This window comes from Tamandua tetradactyla, chromosome 20 (genome assembly GCF_023851605.1).
Source record: "Tamandua tetradactyla isolate mTamTet1 chromosome 20, mTamTet1.pri, whole genome shotgun sequence".
Classification (NCBI taxonomy): Eukaryota; Metazoa; Chordata; class Mammalia; order Pilosa; family Myrmecophagidae; genus Tamandua; species Tamandua tetradactyla.
The window spans coordinates 32,720,765-32,734,883 of NC_135346.1; the positions used below are offsets into that span (position 1 = coordinate 32,720,765).

Genomic DNA, 14,119 nt, shown 5'->3' on the forward strand with positions numbered 1-14,119 from the left:
GGAATCTGGGCTTAATGCTGAAGGTGAGGGGAGTTATGGGAAGGGTTTAAGTCAGGAGAGTGGTGTGGTTAGGTTTGTACTTTTGAAAGACTACTGCACAAGAAAGTGGCCTAGAGGAGGCAAGATGGAAGGCAATAAAGACTCTTTGCAGTAATCTGAACTGAAAGGGCAGATGGATGTCCTGAAATAGATGGTTTAAAGGACTTTAAGGTAGTAAAATCTATGGGGCTTAGTGATTGACTGGGCTGCTTTTCATTCTTTCCATAAAGGAATCACTCTAGGCTACAGCTCCCTGATTATTTTTACACACGTTAGGTCACTCCCTTCACATGGGGTCAATTGATTTTTTTTTGTTTGTTTTCAAGGATTGAGAAAAATTTTAAAGCATTATATTTATTTATAATGAGTAATGTAATGTTTGCTCCTTGCAGAAATTTTAAAAATATGGAAATACTGAAAGAAGAAATAAAAATTATCCATAAATCCACCATCCAGAGATAATCACTATTAACATTTTGGTAGTTTTCCTTCTAATATTTTTTCCTAGTGTAATTGATTAATTTAAAAATTTTTACTATGGAAGTTTTAAATACATGTAAAAGTGGATAAAAAGGTACAATCTACTCCAATATACCCATTTCAGTTTTTACTATTAGTTTGCTTCCTTTGCAATTAAATTATTTTAATTTTTATATTGTTACTGTGGTTGACATATATATATGATATATATATATATATCACAAAGTATTACATTTTAACTATTTTTAAGGGTACAATTCAGAGGTATTAATTACATTTGCAATCTAGTGTTACCATTACCATCATCCATTACCAAAAATTTTTCATCAACCCAAACAGAAGAGTCTTTACCCTTTAAGCAATAACTTCCCATTTCCCACTTCCCTCGCTCCTGGTACCTCTAATCAACTTTATGTTTCTATGTACATTGAATTTTACATTCTTTTAAAATCTAAAAATAGCCTGTTTATGTAATTTGGTTTGAGATGTTCTGGCCTGCAACCTCTTTGGTCTTTTTCAGGTATTAAGTCTTCACCCAAAACATTGATTGAGTAGGACAGTAAAATTGTTGGAGCCTTATGGTATGCCACAGGGGACCTGAGAAAAAAACACCAGATTCCTCATCTCCTTGGGGAAGACTGTTACATAAGGCAGATTTTCAGAAGAGATATCCCCAGCAGGAAATAGCACCTTTTTGTTATCACTCACTCACCATGGTTGTCTCAGCAATGGAACCAAAGCTGTTGATGAAAATATTGCAGCTCACGTTCACCGGAGGACCTGCCAATCAAGAGAGATTTCTCTTTAGCCCTGTGGCCAAAGAATATAGGAGAGGACCTGTTCCTGGGAAAACTGACTTCAGGGATGGATCCTGCTTATTGGAGGAGAAACTTGCTTGCCCTCCACCCTACCCCCAAGCATGTAGGGTTCTCAGCTGCCATTTAACATTGCTATGCCAGACATCCAGGTCCCCAAGTGAACACCAGGTACAGAACACCAGAGGCTGAGCTGAGATGTACTTTCATTAACACAGGATGATTCATCATCCTGCCATATGGTTGAAATCCCTTCCCCGAAACCCATTGGCTGTCTTCTAATTTGTAGCTGAAATGTATTTATGGCTACAACATTTGGAGGCCATCTTGGGAATTGCAAGGAACAGCAAGTTCCTTGCCTTGAACTTATGAACCAAGACTGATTTCCTGAAAGGATGTTGATGGGAGTTACCAGCTGAGGAATCCAAGGGGAACCTCAAGGGAAGTCTGCAAGTCTTTGTTAAATATTTTTCAGGCAAGTTTTTTTTATCCTACTGCAAGAGATAGGAAGAAGTGGAGGAGTGTTCCTGGCTTTGGAATATCATTGCTATAGGGACCCATATCTAGCTGAAGTTCAATCTCCTCATTCTATACTACTAATTTTAGCAGCTACCATTTACTAAGGGACCTGGAGCTGTGCTAGAGTGTTACTAACGTTATCTGATGATAATTCAACAAGAAATTATGGGTATTACCTCCATTTTATGAGGAGATAGAGGCTCAGAGAAATTAAGTTATTTGTCCATGGCCACACAGGTAGTAAATGTTTGAGCCAGAGTTTGAGTTCAGATTTGTCTAATTCAAGAGCTGGTGGTATTGATGACTATACTTGTAGGGAAGAGGTTCAGAGAAAGGAAGGGACATGTTCAAGGTCACATGGACAGTGACAGAATCCAGTCCTTTCCCCCCCCCCCCATTTGTTTAGTTTTTATTCATATTTTTTACTCATCTGTCCATACTGCAGATAAAAGGAGCATCAGACACAAGGTCTTCACAATCACACAGTCATATTGTGAAAACTGTATCTTTATACAATCATCTTCAAGAAACATGGCTACTGGAACCCAGCTCTACAGTTTCAGGCACTTCCCTCTAGCCACTCTAATGCACCTTAACCTAAAAAATAATGCATAAGAATAACCTCCAGGATAACCTCTCTACTCTGAAATCACTCAGCCACTGACACTTTATTTTGTCTCATTTCACTCTTCCCCCTTTCAGTTGAGAAGGTTTTCTCAATCCCTTGATACTGAGTCACAGCTCATTCTAGGATTTCTGTCCCATGTTGTCAGGGAAGTTTACACCCCTAGGAGTCATGTCCCACGTAGAGAGGGAGAGGACAGTGAGTTTGCTTGCTATGTTGGCTGAGAGAGAGAGGCCATATATGAGCAACAAAAGAGGTTCTCTGGGGTGACTCTTAGGCCTAATTTTAAGTAGGCTTAGCCTATCCTTTGTGGGGATAAGTTTCACAGGCCAAACCCGAAATTGAGGGCTCAGCCTATTGATTTGGCTATCCCCACTGCTTGTGAGAATATTAGGAATCCTCCACATGGGGAAGTTGAATTTTCCCCTTTCTCCCCATTCCCCCAAGGAGACTTTGCAAATACTTCTTTATTCACTGTTCAGATCACTCTGGGATTTATCAGGCATCACACTAACCTGGGCAAACCTACAAAATCTCATGCCCTATTCAAGGCTCCATGTACTTATGGTGTTTAATTACACTGTCCGTATAAGTTAAAGTTGGAAATGCACTAGCCAAAATATAAAATTTTGTACCAAATAAACATTTCTTGCTTTAGTCTCACACAGAAGTTGAAGTTTTGAAATATGGATGACCATCTATTTTCAACACCCTGTGATATTGACATTCTGTTGTTCTTCCTCATGCAAAAACATTTTTTAATTTGTACATTTAGTCACTATCTTTGTACACTCTAGACATTCCTATATTATACCATCTCAGTCTTTATCGGCTGTCTTTCCTTCTGGTTTCGTATGTACCCCAGCCCTCCTCCCTCTATCATTCTCCCATTCAGCTTCATTCAGTGTACTTACATTATTGTGCTACTTTCAGGTAGTATTGTGCTATCCATTTCTGAATTTTTGCAATCAGTCTTGTAGCACAATCTGTATCCCTTCAGCTCCAATTACCCAATCTCTACCCTATTTCTATCTCCTGATGACCTCTATTCTTAACTGAAATTCTCTCAAGTTCATTCATTAATGTTAGTTAATATCAGTGAGACCATACAGTATTTGTCCTTTTGTTACTAGCTAATCTCACTCAGCATAATGTCCTCAAGGTCCATCCGCATTGTTATATGCTTCATGACTTTAGAATCCAGTTTCTTTTAAGGCATTGTACCACTATGTGACCTGACAAGAGGACCAGCATAAAACAACCAGAGAAGAATATGAGACCCTGGTAAAAGTAATAAGGAATTGGAGTCCAGATAAGACAGAGGTTCTCGGGAGTGAGGCAGTTAGGGAAAGCCTCATGAAGGTGACCTTGAGCTGATATTGAAGTATAAGACTTGACTAATAGATCATAATCCTTCATATGAAGATTATAATTTATAATTTGTGAACTTTTTCAGATCTACTTTCTTGATGCTCTCTACAAGGTACTATGGTAGACAGGGCAGAATTATTTTCCTCCTTCAGAGATGGAACACAGAGGATTTTAGTGACTCACCTAGGCTCGTTTAGCTAGCAAGTGTAGACCCAGGACTTAAACATGAGTTTTCTGATGGTGGAAACAAGGAAGCTGATATCCTTGTGTCTTCTGGTATCTGCTCCTTCCTGTCCCTCCTGAAAAAAATAGCCCGAGCATTTCACCCAGACTTGGCCAAGATTTCCTTTGCTTTTCAGAAAAATCTTGACATAGAGGAGGCGACTCAGTCTTGGAGTGAGAATCCAGGTTTCCTTCCAAAGAAGTGTTAGGTTCTCTGGGGTTTTGACAAAGCTCCAGCACTCACCAGCTGTTGGACCTGAGGCATGTTCCTTTCCTTTTCTGGGTCTCAATTTCCCCCATCAATCTAGAGATAGGGTAGCTCTTGATCTGAGCAGTCACTCATAGCTAGAGTGGTTTGGGATTTCAACTATAGAAGCTATCCATCTGAATTACAGAGGTATAGGGTTTCTTAACAGTCACCTATTCAATTGATTCCCATACTCAGACCTGTGGTAGAATCACCTGGGGAACTTGTTAAAGTGTGGCTTCCTCAGTCAAATCCCAGACCTAGTGGACTAAATCTCTGGAAATGGGACCAGAATTTATTGTTGAACAAGCTACTTGGGTGAGTCTCATGCATAGCTAGGTTTGGGAACCAGTGCTGTAGACCAACTACCCATTCTAAGCTGAGAGCTTGAACACCCCCAACAGTTGAAAACTAATATTTTGGGCAGCATTTTCCATAGTTGAATAACCCTGTCCTGTCTATTAAAATTATTTCCCTTATGCTGAGCTGACATCTGCTTCTTTGTTACTTCTACCTAAACAAAGAGCCATTCTCATGGTTTTCTTTTCTCATCTAGACTTAGACCCAGATTTTTCTTTACATTTAGTATCATGCTGTTAAGATACCCCAAAGAGTTACTGCTGCACCTTGCAATGCTGTGCTTAGAGTTCCTGCCCAGAGCCTGCAAGTATCTGGTGCTGTGACTCTCATATAAATTAGATCCTGATTTATGTGTGTGAGAGGAAACCAGCCAAGAGGACCCTGTGGGAAGATGCGGTTCATTGAAATAAATCTGAAATTAAATTATCCTCTAGAAAATTACACTCCGCTGCCTTTGGCAGCAGGATAATGTATATATTTCATTAAATATTAAAGTTTAATTTTGCTTTTGTGTATGTGTTTGCATTGGGCTGTGCCCCTGATCCCAGGAGCCATTATAATACAGAGTCTTAGAGAAGAGCCAGAATAGCGGAGCTGGAAAGGCCTCATCTTGCTGGATCATTTTACAGTTGCAGAAACAGAGGCCCAGATACATTTAGTGATTTACTCAGAGTCAGACATATCAAGTCAGCAGAAGGAGGACTGAGGTCCAGTTTTGTTGCTCTTTACTTTCATGTTATGGTTTGCATTGCCATTGTGTTCTGCAGAAATGCCTGCTGTTCCTAGCCTGTACTCTATGTTTGGGAGAATCAGAAACAGGGAAATTTTGTGGTGCTTAAAGGAAGTTGTTAAGTGAGTCATCACTTGGTGGAGTTTTCAAACAATCCTCTTCCTATTATCTTGGGGTCATAGGGGGTCCTAATCTGCAAGACCTTTTCAGGAGCTCTGTGGTTTGTGTGGGGCTTTTGGGAATCTTATCTGTGCCTAAGTGGAAGAGCAGAACCAACAATGGGACCCACTGGCAGGTGGTCCCTTCCTGGTAATCATTTCAGCCCTCATCATAATAGAAGGTAGGGAAGCATGCTTCCCAGCTTCTGGAGAGGGGTCCCACAGAGGAAGTGGTTTGACTTGGGATAGGGTTAAAGGGGATCGAGTCAGTGCAGGGTTGGGAGAAGCTTAAGAAATTATCTAGTCTTAAGAAGTTCAGATCTGAGTGTTCTAAGTTAAATTCTCAGAGTGGGGAGGTGAAGGAGTCTAATTTAACCATTTTATAATCTAGGTGAAATTTTATTCATTAAAAAATTCAACTACTAAGTAAATAAATAGATCAATTGACCAATCAATCAACCACTGATATCTAGAGGAAGAATTGAGTCAGACTAGCTTCGGTTCAAACCTGTAGTCCTGATAGCACGACTTAGGCAAGTCATTGAACCAGTCTAGCCTTAGCACATGTTTGTTCATTTGTTCATTAACTTCTGAGAGGTTTATTGAGGGCCTTCTTTGTGCCAAGCACAGTGGTACACACAAAGGAAAACTAGCATATGAGCCATGTATTAGATCATCAAACAAATCCCTCCTTTCTCAGAAGAAGGGCAAGACAAAGTGGCTGTTCTCCTTAGGCTGGATTTCTGAGAGAGCCCACCAGGGGGCGTGGTGGACTGGAATTCCTGAAAACTACTGGGACCAGAGGATGCAACCTAATAGCCATGGGCCACAACCAGCTCTTGGATGTGTTTGATTTGGCCCAGTGATTTACAAAGATTTGATTTAGTCACAAATTTGGAAGATTTCACATAAAACCCCAGACTTAAGTCTTCTCTTGGAAGGCCCATGTATTCCTGCCTGCAGCCTTTGGCAGGAGATGAGGAGCACTGAACTTAGACATGTACTGTGCTTTCAGATTTTCTTCACTGATACCCATTGTGCTTCTTTCATGTCCAGTGCTGGCCTGTCCCCTCTAGGTATTTGAGGTTTTGACCTTGGTGAAGAGGCTTAGGCCAAGTGTTCTGGACTGTACCTTGGTCCTGACTTACATGTCCTCGGGGGGACCAGGGATATGCTAGTAGTACTGGGAACTCTGGGTTTAGGAACAAGGTGCCAGGGGAGCCAAGGATGCTCAAGGTAATAGGGCTGGGAGTTGGACCCAAGCACTAACCCAACACATTTCTCAAATCCTTTTCTACTTGAAGAGGCTTTTGTGGACACGGTAGTCAGAGGAGGAGGCAGGAGAATAGGGAATAAAGTGAGTAAATATTAGGAAGTTGTTACTAGCTGTCACATTCATCGTTTGGTCTTGGACTTGAGCCAGTGAGGAAGGGCATTTGGAATCAAGAATTGATTTGAAGGCTGGCAGTGAGTCCTTGGAATAAGGTTTTTGCAGGGGTGTTGGGGAAAGGTCCACTGGTACAGGCTTCCAAGGAGGTCCTTAAGACGGGTGCTGCAGAATCCTGCCCAGCAGTTTGAGATGGTCACCACATCCTAAGGCATTACCAATTAAAGAGAACTGTTCACCATTAATTGCAGACATTCAGATCTCACAGAACTGTGAGAGCCAAAAGAACCCTCAGATCACCTGGCCTAGGGTTTATAAGTTGTCTACCCACAGGGCATAGCTGCCTCACAGACTATTCTGTTTGACTCTACATATTTTAAGAATCAGGAAGCTTCACATGCAATCTTGATTTCTAGCTTATCTTGGAAATACTGGGTGACTTGGAAACACAGACTCATATTCTTGTAGGGTAATTACAGAGACCTGTACCTGTATTTCTCCACAGTCTCTACCACTCCCTATTTCTTTACCTTAACTCACCTCACTGATTTAAGTTACCTACTTTACCTCTGTAGTCATTTGAAATTGTGGCTCTGATTTAGGCTAGAATGTTTAAAAAAATTATTCAGTAGTCTATGGAAAACTTTCAGCAGATGAATTTTAGTTTTACATCCCAACTAAAATAAGTACCAGATAAAAGTGAAGTTGCTTGTGGAGAAGTAGGGATGAGCTTGCTTATTCTATCTTTGCTTCTCCCTTTTGGGGTACCTTGTAGAAGCTCTATTATTCCTTAAGTCTACTTTAAGCACAAGTGCAGAAATAGCCAATTCTATCAATGCAGAGATGAGGAAACTCAAACCCAGATTAAGGAAGAGGCTTATCCAAGTTTCAGGGAGTAAATTTGTGCCTGAACATAACTCGAACTCATTTCTCTACATTCCAATGAGGATAGTAATTTGGTTTTAATTCACATACTGACTCCAGGCAACCAGAGGTATCATTGAGTTGGATTCTCTGAGGCTTTGTCTGGGCTCAGTGGGAGAGAAAGCTGAATTGATTAACAACATCTGCCTTGGGTAAAGGAAAGGAGAGTCGAAGTATCCATCCCAGGTATTTGACGTCCACACACAGTACCAGGCTGCTTGCCCTATATTCTAGGAATGTATCTCTCCAGGGGTCTGGAAATAATGTTTCTCTACCTTTAAAATTGGGCCTGATCCTGGCATCATATCCAGAGGTTCTCCCCATTAGCTTATCCAGGAAATCCGAGGGTGACATAGGCTTGGGAGCAGAGCGGGCAGCTTCAGCCTCCTTAGAAGCAGCAAGGCTAGAAGGGAGAGAGGAAAAAAAAGGGTTAATGATGTTCTTCCCCATCTGTGATCAGAGCCAGGCTTGTTTAGTCCCTGTAGAACCACTAGAGTCCTAGTCAGAGAAAAGGATGATATGGGATCTTATTGAGGCAAGGCCAAGGCTAAACACTTAGCCCAAACATCAGCCAATGTGGGATACTCTCAGGTTGCCAAGCATCTGATTGTTGGTGAGAAGCTGCTGACTATTTCAAGTTTGCATGTCTGGGGTTTTGAACAATTGTATTTGGCTCTGGGTCTCCTTGGAAGAGGAGGTTGAAGGTACCCTGTGTTTCAGGTACCTACACTCTCATATGTCCATGGAACATGTTAGCCAGAAAGAACCATAGAGATCAAGTAGTCCTGCCTTTCTTCTAAAGTTCTCTGCAGAATAGGAGTCACTAATTAAAAAACAAAAATTGCCAAAGTCAAATGCATTTTAGAACAAAAATGCAAACAGACTTCTTTACTGCAGGATTTCCCAGAACCTTTAACAAACTTATATTTCTATGGTACTATGCGGCTATTATCTCATGAAACCCACACTTTAGAAAATGCTCAGTTGGGAAAATTGAGGACCAGCTAAGGAAAGGGGCCAACTTAGCTCCCAGAATAACTCAGTCGTAGCCTGCCTCAATGTTATCAAGAATTGGGTGATTTGAAGTCACACTGCTCGGATGCTTCTCACTGTTTCTGTCATTGTCCCCCAACCCCCAAGCAAAGTGGCTTCATGTTCTCATTGAATTACTAATGATTGAGAACAGTGTGATCCTCCCTCCTGCCAAACTCTCAAAGGTATATGGATTTCAATAAGAGTCAAAGTTGGAAGCTCAAGGATTGAAGACATCTGGATTGCCTTTGGCAATGGAATGGAATAGACATGAAATTATACCCAGGAGATAGCTGGGAGCCATGTGTGACCCAGTCATGTGTGCTGGTTGGACTCTTATGTTGGAGGAAATACATGCGAAGAGAGTGGTGTGTTGTGTGGCTGGAAGCTTCTATGATCTAGTCCAATAGGACATAGTATTCCCCAAAGGCTGTATTCTGCCTTTCTTGTTCTTTGCCTCCATCTCCTTTTATCTCATCAGCTGTAACTTTTTAGGTTATCACCTCTAATGCATGACTCTCAAATCTATGTCACTACTCTGGCCTCTTCCCTAAAACCCTTTTCTTCATTTATAAACACCTGCAAGGTGTGTCCATCTAAATGTCCTTCATGTGCCTCAAATTCACCTCCAAAAGTGAAATGTCACTGCTTCCTTCCTGAACTCAGACCTCCGCATCACAGTTTGCTCAGATGAATCAACATTTTTCCATTCTCTAGGACTGGCAGCCTCAGAGCCATCCCATCTTCTTGTTGCGCTCTTCTTTCACATCTCCTAACTCATCAAGTCCCATCAGCTCAGGTCATGGACCATACATCTTGTCATCTAGTTACTTGTGCTTCTGCTTTAAGAGCAGAAATCATGGTGGTCCTATTTATTTTCTACTTGTTTTTTTATTCTAATCTCCTATTGTGTCTACCATGGGTCTCAAGCTTAATTGGTGGTCAGTAATTGCACAGTGAATGAAAGAATGAATGATATGTTATTTTGATTAATCAAAAATCCTTGTAAGTAGGGCGGGCCACGGTGGCTCAACAGGCAAGACTGCTTGCCTACCATGTCAGAGGACCCGGGTTTGATTCCCGGTGCCTGCCCATGTTAAAAAAAAAAACACAAAATCCTTGTAAGTAGAAAGTATTCATTCATATTTTAAATATGAATTAACAATTTAAAAATAATTACTCTTATAAAATACCCAACAATGAAATATATTGAAAGCAGTCTGAAATTCCTTGAAGATTTAGAAAGTATTCTAGCATTATTTAGACACTCTCATTCAGTAATCTGAAGATCCCTTATTCATCATCTAAGAACCAGTTTTGATAGGATGAGGGACAAATGCATTGAGGGACAAATGCATTTTACCGTGGCTATAGGTGTTTGTGAGTTAGTGTGATATGGGTAGGTATCTAGGTGTGATGTGTATACATGTGTTGTATGGATGGATGGCTGGATGTGTGTGGATGTGTGCTAGGATTAAGGTGTGCTTGGGGTGTTTGTAGATGTACTGTGGACTGTGTTACATAGATTTGCATGTGTAGAAATATGATTCCTGTGTTTGAGTAAAAGTGTGTTGGTAAGTATGTTAGTCTGAAATTGTTATGTACTACAGAAAAGCCATGCTTTTTTTCCTCTCATGGACAGGCACCGGGAATTGAATCCAGGTCTCCAGCATGGCAGGCAAGAATTCTGCCACTGAGCAACAGTCAAAAGCCATGCTCTTTTACTCCAATCTTGTGGGTACAGATTTATTATGGGTAAGATCTTTTGATTAGGTTGTTTCTATGGAGATATGACCCCACCGCTTCAAGGTGGGTCTTAATCCACTTACTGGAGTCCTTAAGACTACCAAAAGGGTTCTTTTGTAGAGGACACAGATGTTTGGGCATGCTAAGCTAAGAGATGAGATCCAGAGTTTATACCAGAGAAGCTGAGTGAGGACCCACAGATGCTTAGAGAGAAAGTCACTGGAATCAGAAGCTGAAAGCAACCAACCACGAGCAAGGACCAGCAGATGCTAGCCACATGCCTTCCCAGTTGACAAAGGTGTTTCAGATGCTGGTGGCCTTTCTTCAAAGACAAGGTATTTTTTTCTGGATGCCATAATTTGGACATTTTCACAGGCTTAGAACTGTAACTTTGTAATCTAATAAATCCCCATTGTAAAAGCCAACCCATTTCTTGTACGTTGCATTTGCAGCAGCTATAGCAAACTGAAACATTAAATGTGGCATTTAGTGTGGACAAGTTTGTTTATATATATTCGGGACAGATGTATACATGGGGTTAGGATGTGAATATGTAAAATGCCTTGTGGATACATATATCCAGTATCTAGGGTAGTTCTTGGAACATAACAGTCACTTTATATACTATCTTCCTCTTGCTGTGTGTGTGTGAGCGCATGTTTGAGTTTGAAGCTCTTCACAGCTGGTCTGGAGGGGTTTCTTCTAGTCTCACCGTTAATTCCAGCTGTGAACCCCACGTGGCTGGGAAGTCCTGCCAGATGTCTTCCATGTTCCAAGTTAGCAACAGCCTTTTCTCCACCAACACCAGGCTCATGGCTGCTATGCAGCTCTGGTATGAGCACAGGGCACCACCGGCATGCAATGGTGATATATGATTTCTCTGCTTCTGTAATTCACTTCTAGAACCTCTCTAGGAGTGGCAGTTATGAAGCTTTTATAAGCTCCTGCTCTCTGCAGCCCTCCCCCCGCCCTTTCAGATAATAAGATTTGGGGACATGGTACTCCCTCCCAGCAGTTACCAGACCTTAAGCTATCTCTTGGCCCTTAGGCCTCTTTCATAAGCCTGAATCTTATTACATAGAACAGTGGGAGAATGAATTCACCCGAAATTATCTCATATCATTTGCTATTAGCATAACGTGCCATTTAATACCTGAACTCTCCCTAAAGCCAAAGAGTCCTCTGGCTTTTCTTGCTCTCACAGCTGCAGTCAGGATTTTCAGTCTGGTCACCTGGCCATTGGCTCAGTAAAAATCCTGGCACGGTGAGCTGAACTGGAAGGAATGAAGACTGAGAAGTTAAGGAATTGGCCTCAGGTCACTCAACACTTTAAGGAGGAAGATTAGAACTCAGATTTTCAGGTGTTGCCTCCTCCAAATGCTGTCATGTATGAGAAAGTCTTGTAAATTGTGAAGAGTATAAATCATATTGGTTGCTATTCTAAATATTTGTTTTTGAAGCTTGTTATTTCCTTTTACATCCAAGAGAATCACAACATTTCTCTGATTTCTAGAAATCCTGATATCCACAACTCTGATGTACCACATTAAAAAATGGAGGAGAAAGAGCTGTGAATTACCAAACAAGTCTCTGTTTTGTCAAGTGATTCACAGTTGAATTCTTTGAAATTTTGGAATTCTCTAGTCCAGCCTCTCACATGTACCATATACCAGCAGTATCCTGGGTCTCATTTTCTCAGTTTTTTGCCCTATTTGTGTACCATCTCTACTACTATTGGAAGATAACCATAGTATTGCATACGATGAAAACAAAACAAAAAGAAAGAACTTTAACTTATAGTCATATGCTACTGCTTGCCAACTGTGCCTGATGCCTGCTGTAAGTTAGAAAAGAAGATCAGTAAGTATTGGACAGGTGTTAGAGACAGAGTAGCATCTAACTGAGACTTTCTCCTTGAGACAGTTGAAAAGGATTAAAAGAAAATTGAAAAGATCACTTGCTCTCTCTTGATTCAATGTTATTGATTGCCATTCAGTGTTATTGTGTATGAACGACTTAAAATCATCTCCTATCCCTAATAGTTGCCCTGTTTGTTCCAGAAAGGCTCCATTTTAGTGTTAAAATAGCTATGGCCCTCTTTTGATAATCACTCATAATCCTTTCTATGTGTATTTAGACAGGACATTTTGTGCATTAATTCAGGGGGCCCCCTAGAGTAAATCTGTTCACTGTGAAACTGTGCAGGGTAAATTTGTGTTAAAGGGCACTTCACTGCCTTTGATGAACTTAGGCATTTGTTTATAGGTGGTGAGCTACTGGGCAGAGAAGCTGGAAGTGAATCTGAGAAATGGAACACTCTAATGTTACGATTTGCTGACCCTAGAGAAAAGTATATAAAAGAAGAAAATTATCTCAGGGATTACCAAAATGTATTGGGTGAATCAGATGGGTTGGAACAGAGTGGCATAGTGAACTGGGAGCTGAGTGAACCTGTGTGAAACACTTTCCTTTTTGGCTTTCAATTTTCCAAGCTATAACATGAGGATATTAGAATGATCTCAAAGGATCCTTTCAGCCCTAAACCATTGTTTTATGATACGAGTCCATAATTTTGCCTCTTTGTTTCTTTCTCATACACATGGCGTTTGATATCTGAATTTGACTGGACTCCTTTGGGGGAATTTGAGTGTATTTGTGTCTTGGTTCTTCCCCATTCAGTCTCAAGATTTCTCTTCCATGAGTCGACAAGTTTCTCAGGGATTTGTTGGAGGAAAGAACAGATCAATGTTCAGATTCTCAGTTGCCAGTTGCAGCATCAATTGGAAACGGGGAATCAATATGGAGCTGTCAATCTGAATTTCAGATGAGCTGGGCTTGGCAATGAGATTGAGAAGAAACAATTTCAATTACCGCCCCCCCCCCCCCACACACACACAGGATGACATCCCAAAAGCCACTCTGGGTTAGCAGAGGGTCCCCCAACACTGCAGCTCTCCAGTTCACACAGGCAGAGCAGTATGGGAGGTCAGGAGTGGATGAAGGACAAGAGAAAGGGATGAGAGGAGAAGAGGACTAGGAGGCTGAGAGTAATCAGGGAGGAACTCTCAGGGCTGGAGGAGAAAGTGGGAGGTTCACATTGAGAAGGGAAGGAAAGTGTTTATTATATATATTTTTTGTAGGGGGTGGATAGGAAGAGGAAAGTGTGAAAGTGGAGGTGCTTGAGGAGTGGCTAGCACTATAATCAGGAAATTCAGTGAGCTCTGAGGATGGGCACCAACCACATGGGGGAGGCTGGAGGTTTTCCAAGACGGAAGACTCCACAAAGCTTCCATGATTTAGTGGAGAAAATGGCTTTTATAGTAACATTTCAGGATTAAAGGTTGGGCATTGAATTGACCTGGAGAACTGAAAGAAATTGTGTGTCTATGAGGGATGGCAGGAGAAAGAGAAGGTGGGGAGAAAGCGGCAGAGAGCGAGACAGACATGGGCAATTATAAGAGGTG

General features: G+C 41.2%; 1 protein-coding gene across 1 annotated transcript in view; it reads right to left on the reverse strand.

Annotated features, from left to right (window-relative positions):
- Positions 1-11,469, reverse strand: part of GLRA1 (glycine receptor alpha 1) — a 61,735-nt gene extending 50,266 nt beyond the window's left edge. The window contains exons 1-3 of the mRNA XM_077137980.1: positions 11,336-11,469; positions 8,153-8,280; positions 1,232-1,299 (exon numbers count right to left, since the gene is read on the reverse strand). Of these exons, the coding sequence (XP_076994095.1) occupies positions 1,232-1,299; positions 8,153-8,280; positions 11,336-11,469 (330 nt within the window). The remainder of the gene's footprint in view (positions 1-1,231; positions 1,300-8,152; positions 8,281-11,335) is intronic.
- Positions 11,470-14,119: the final 2,650 nt, after the last annotated feature.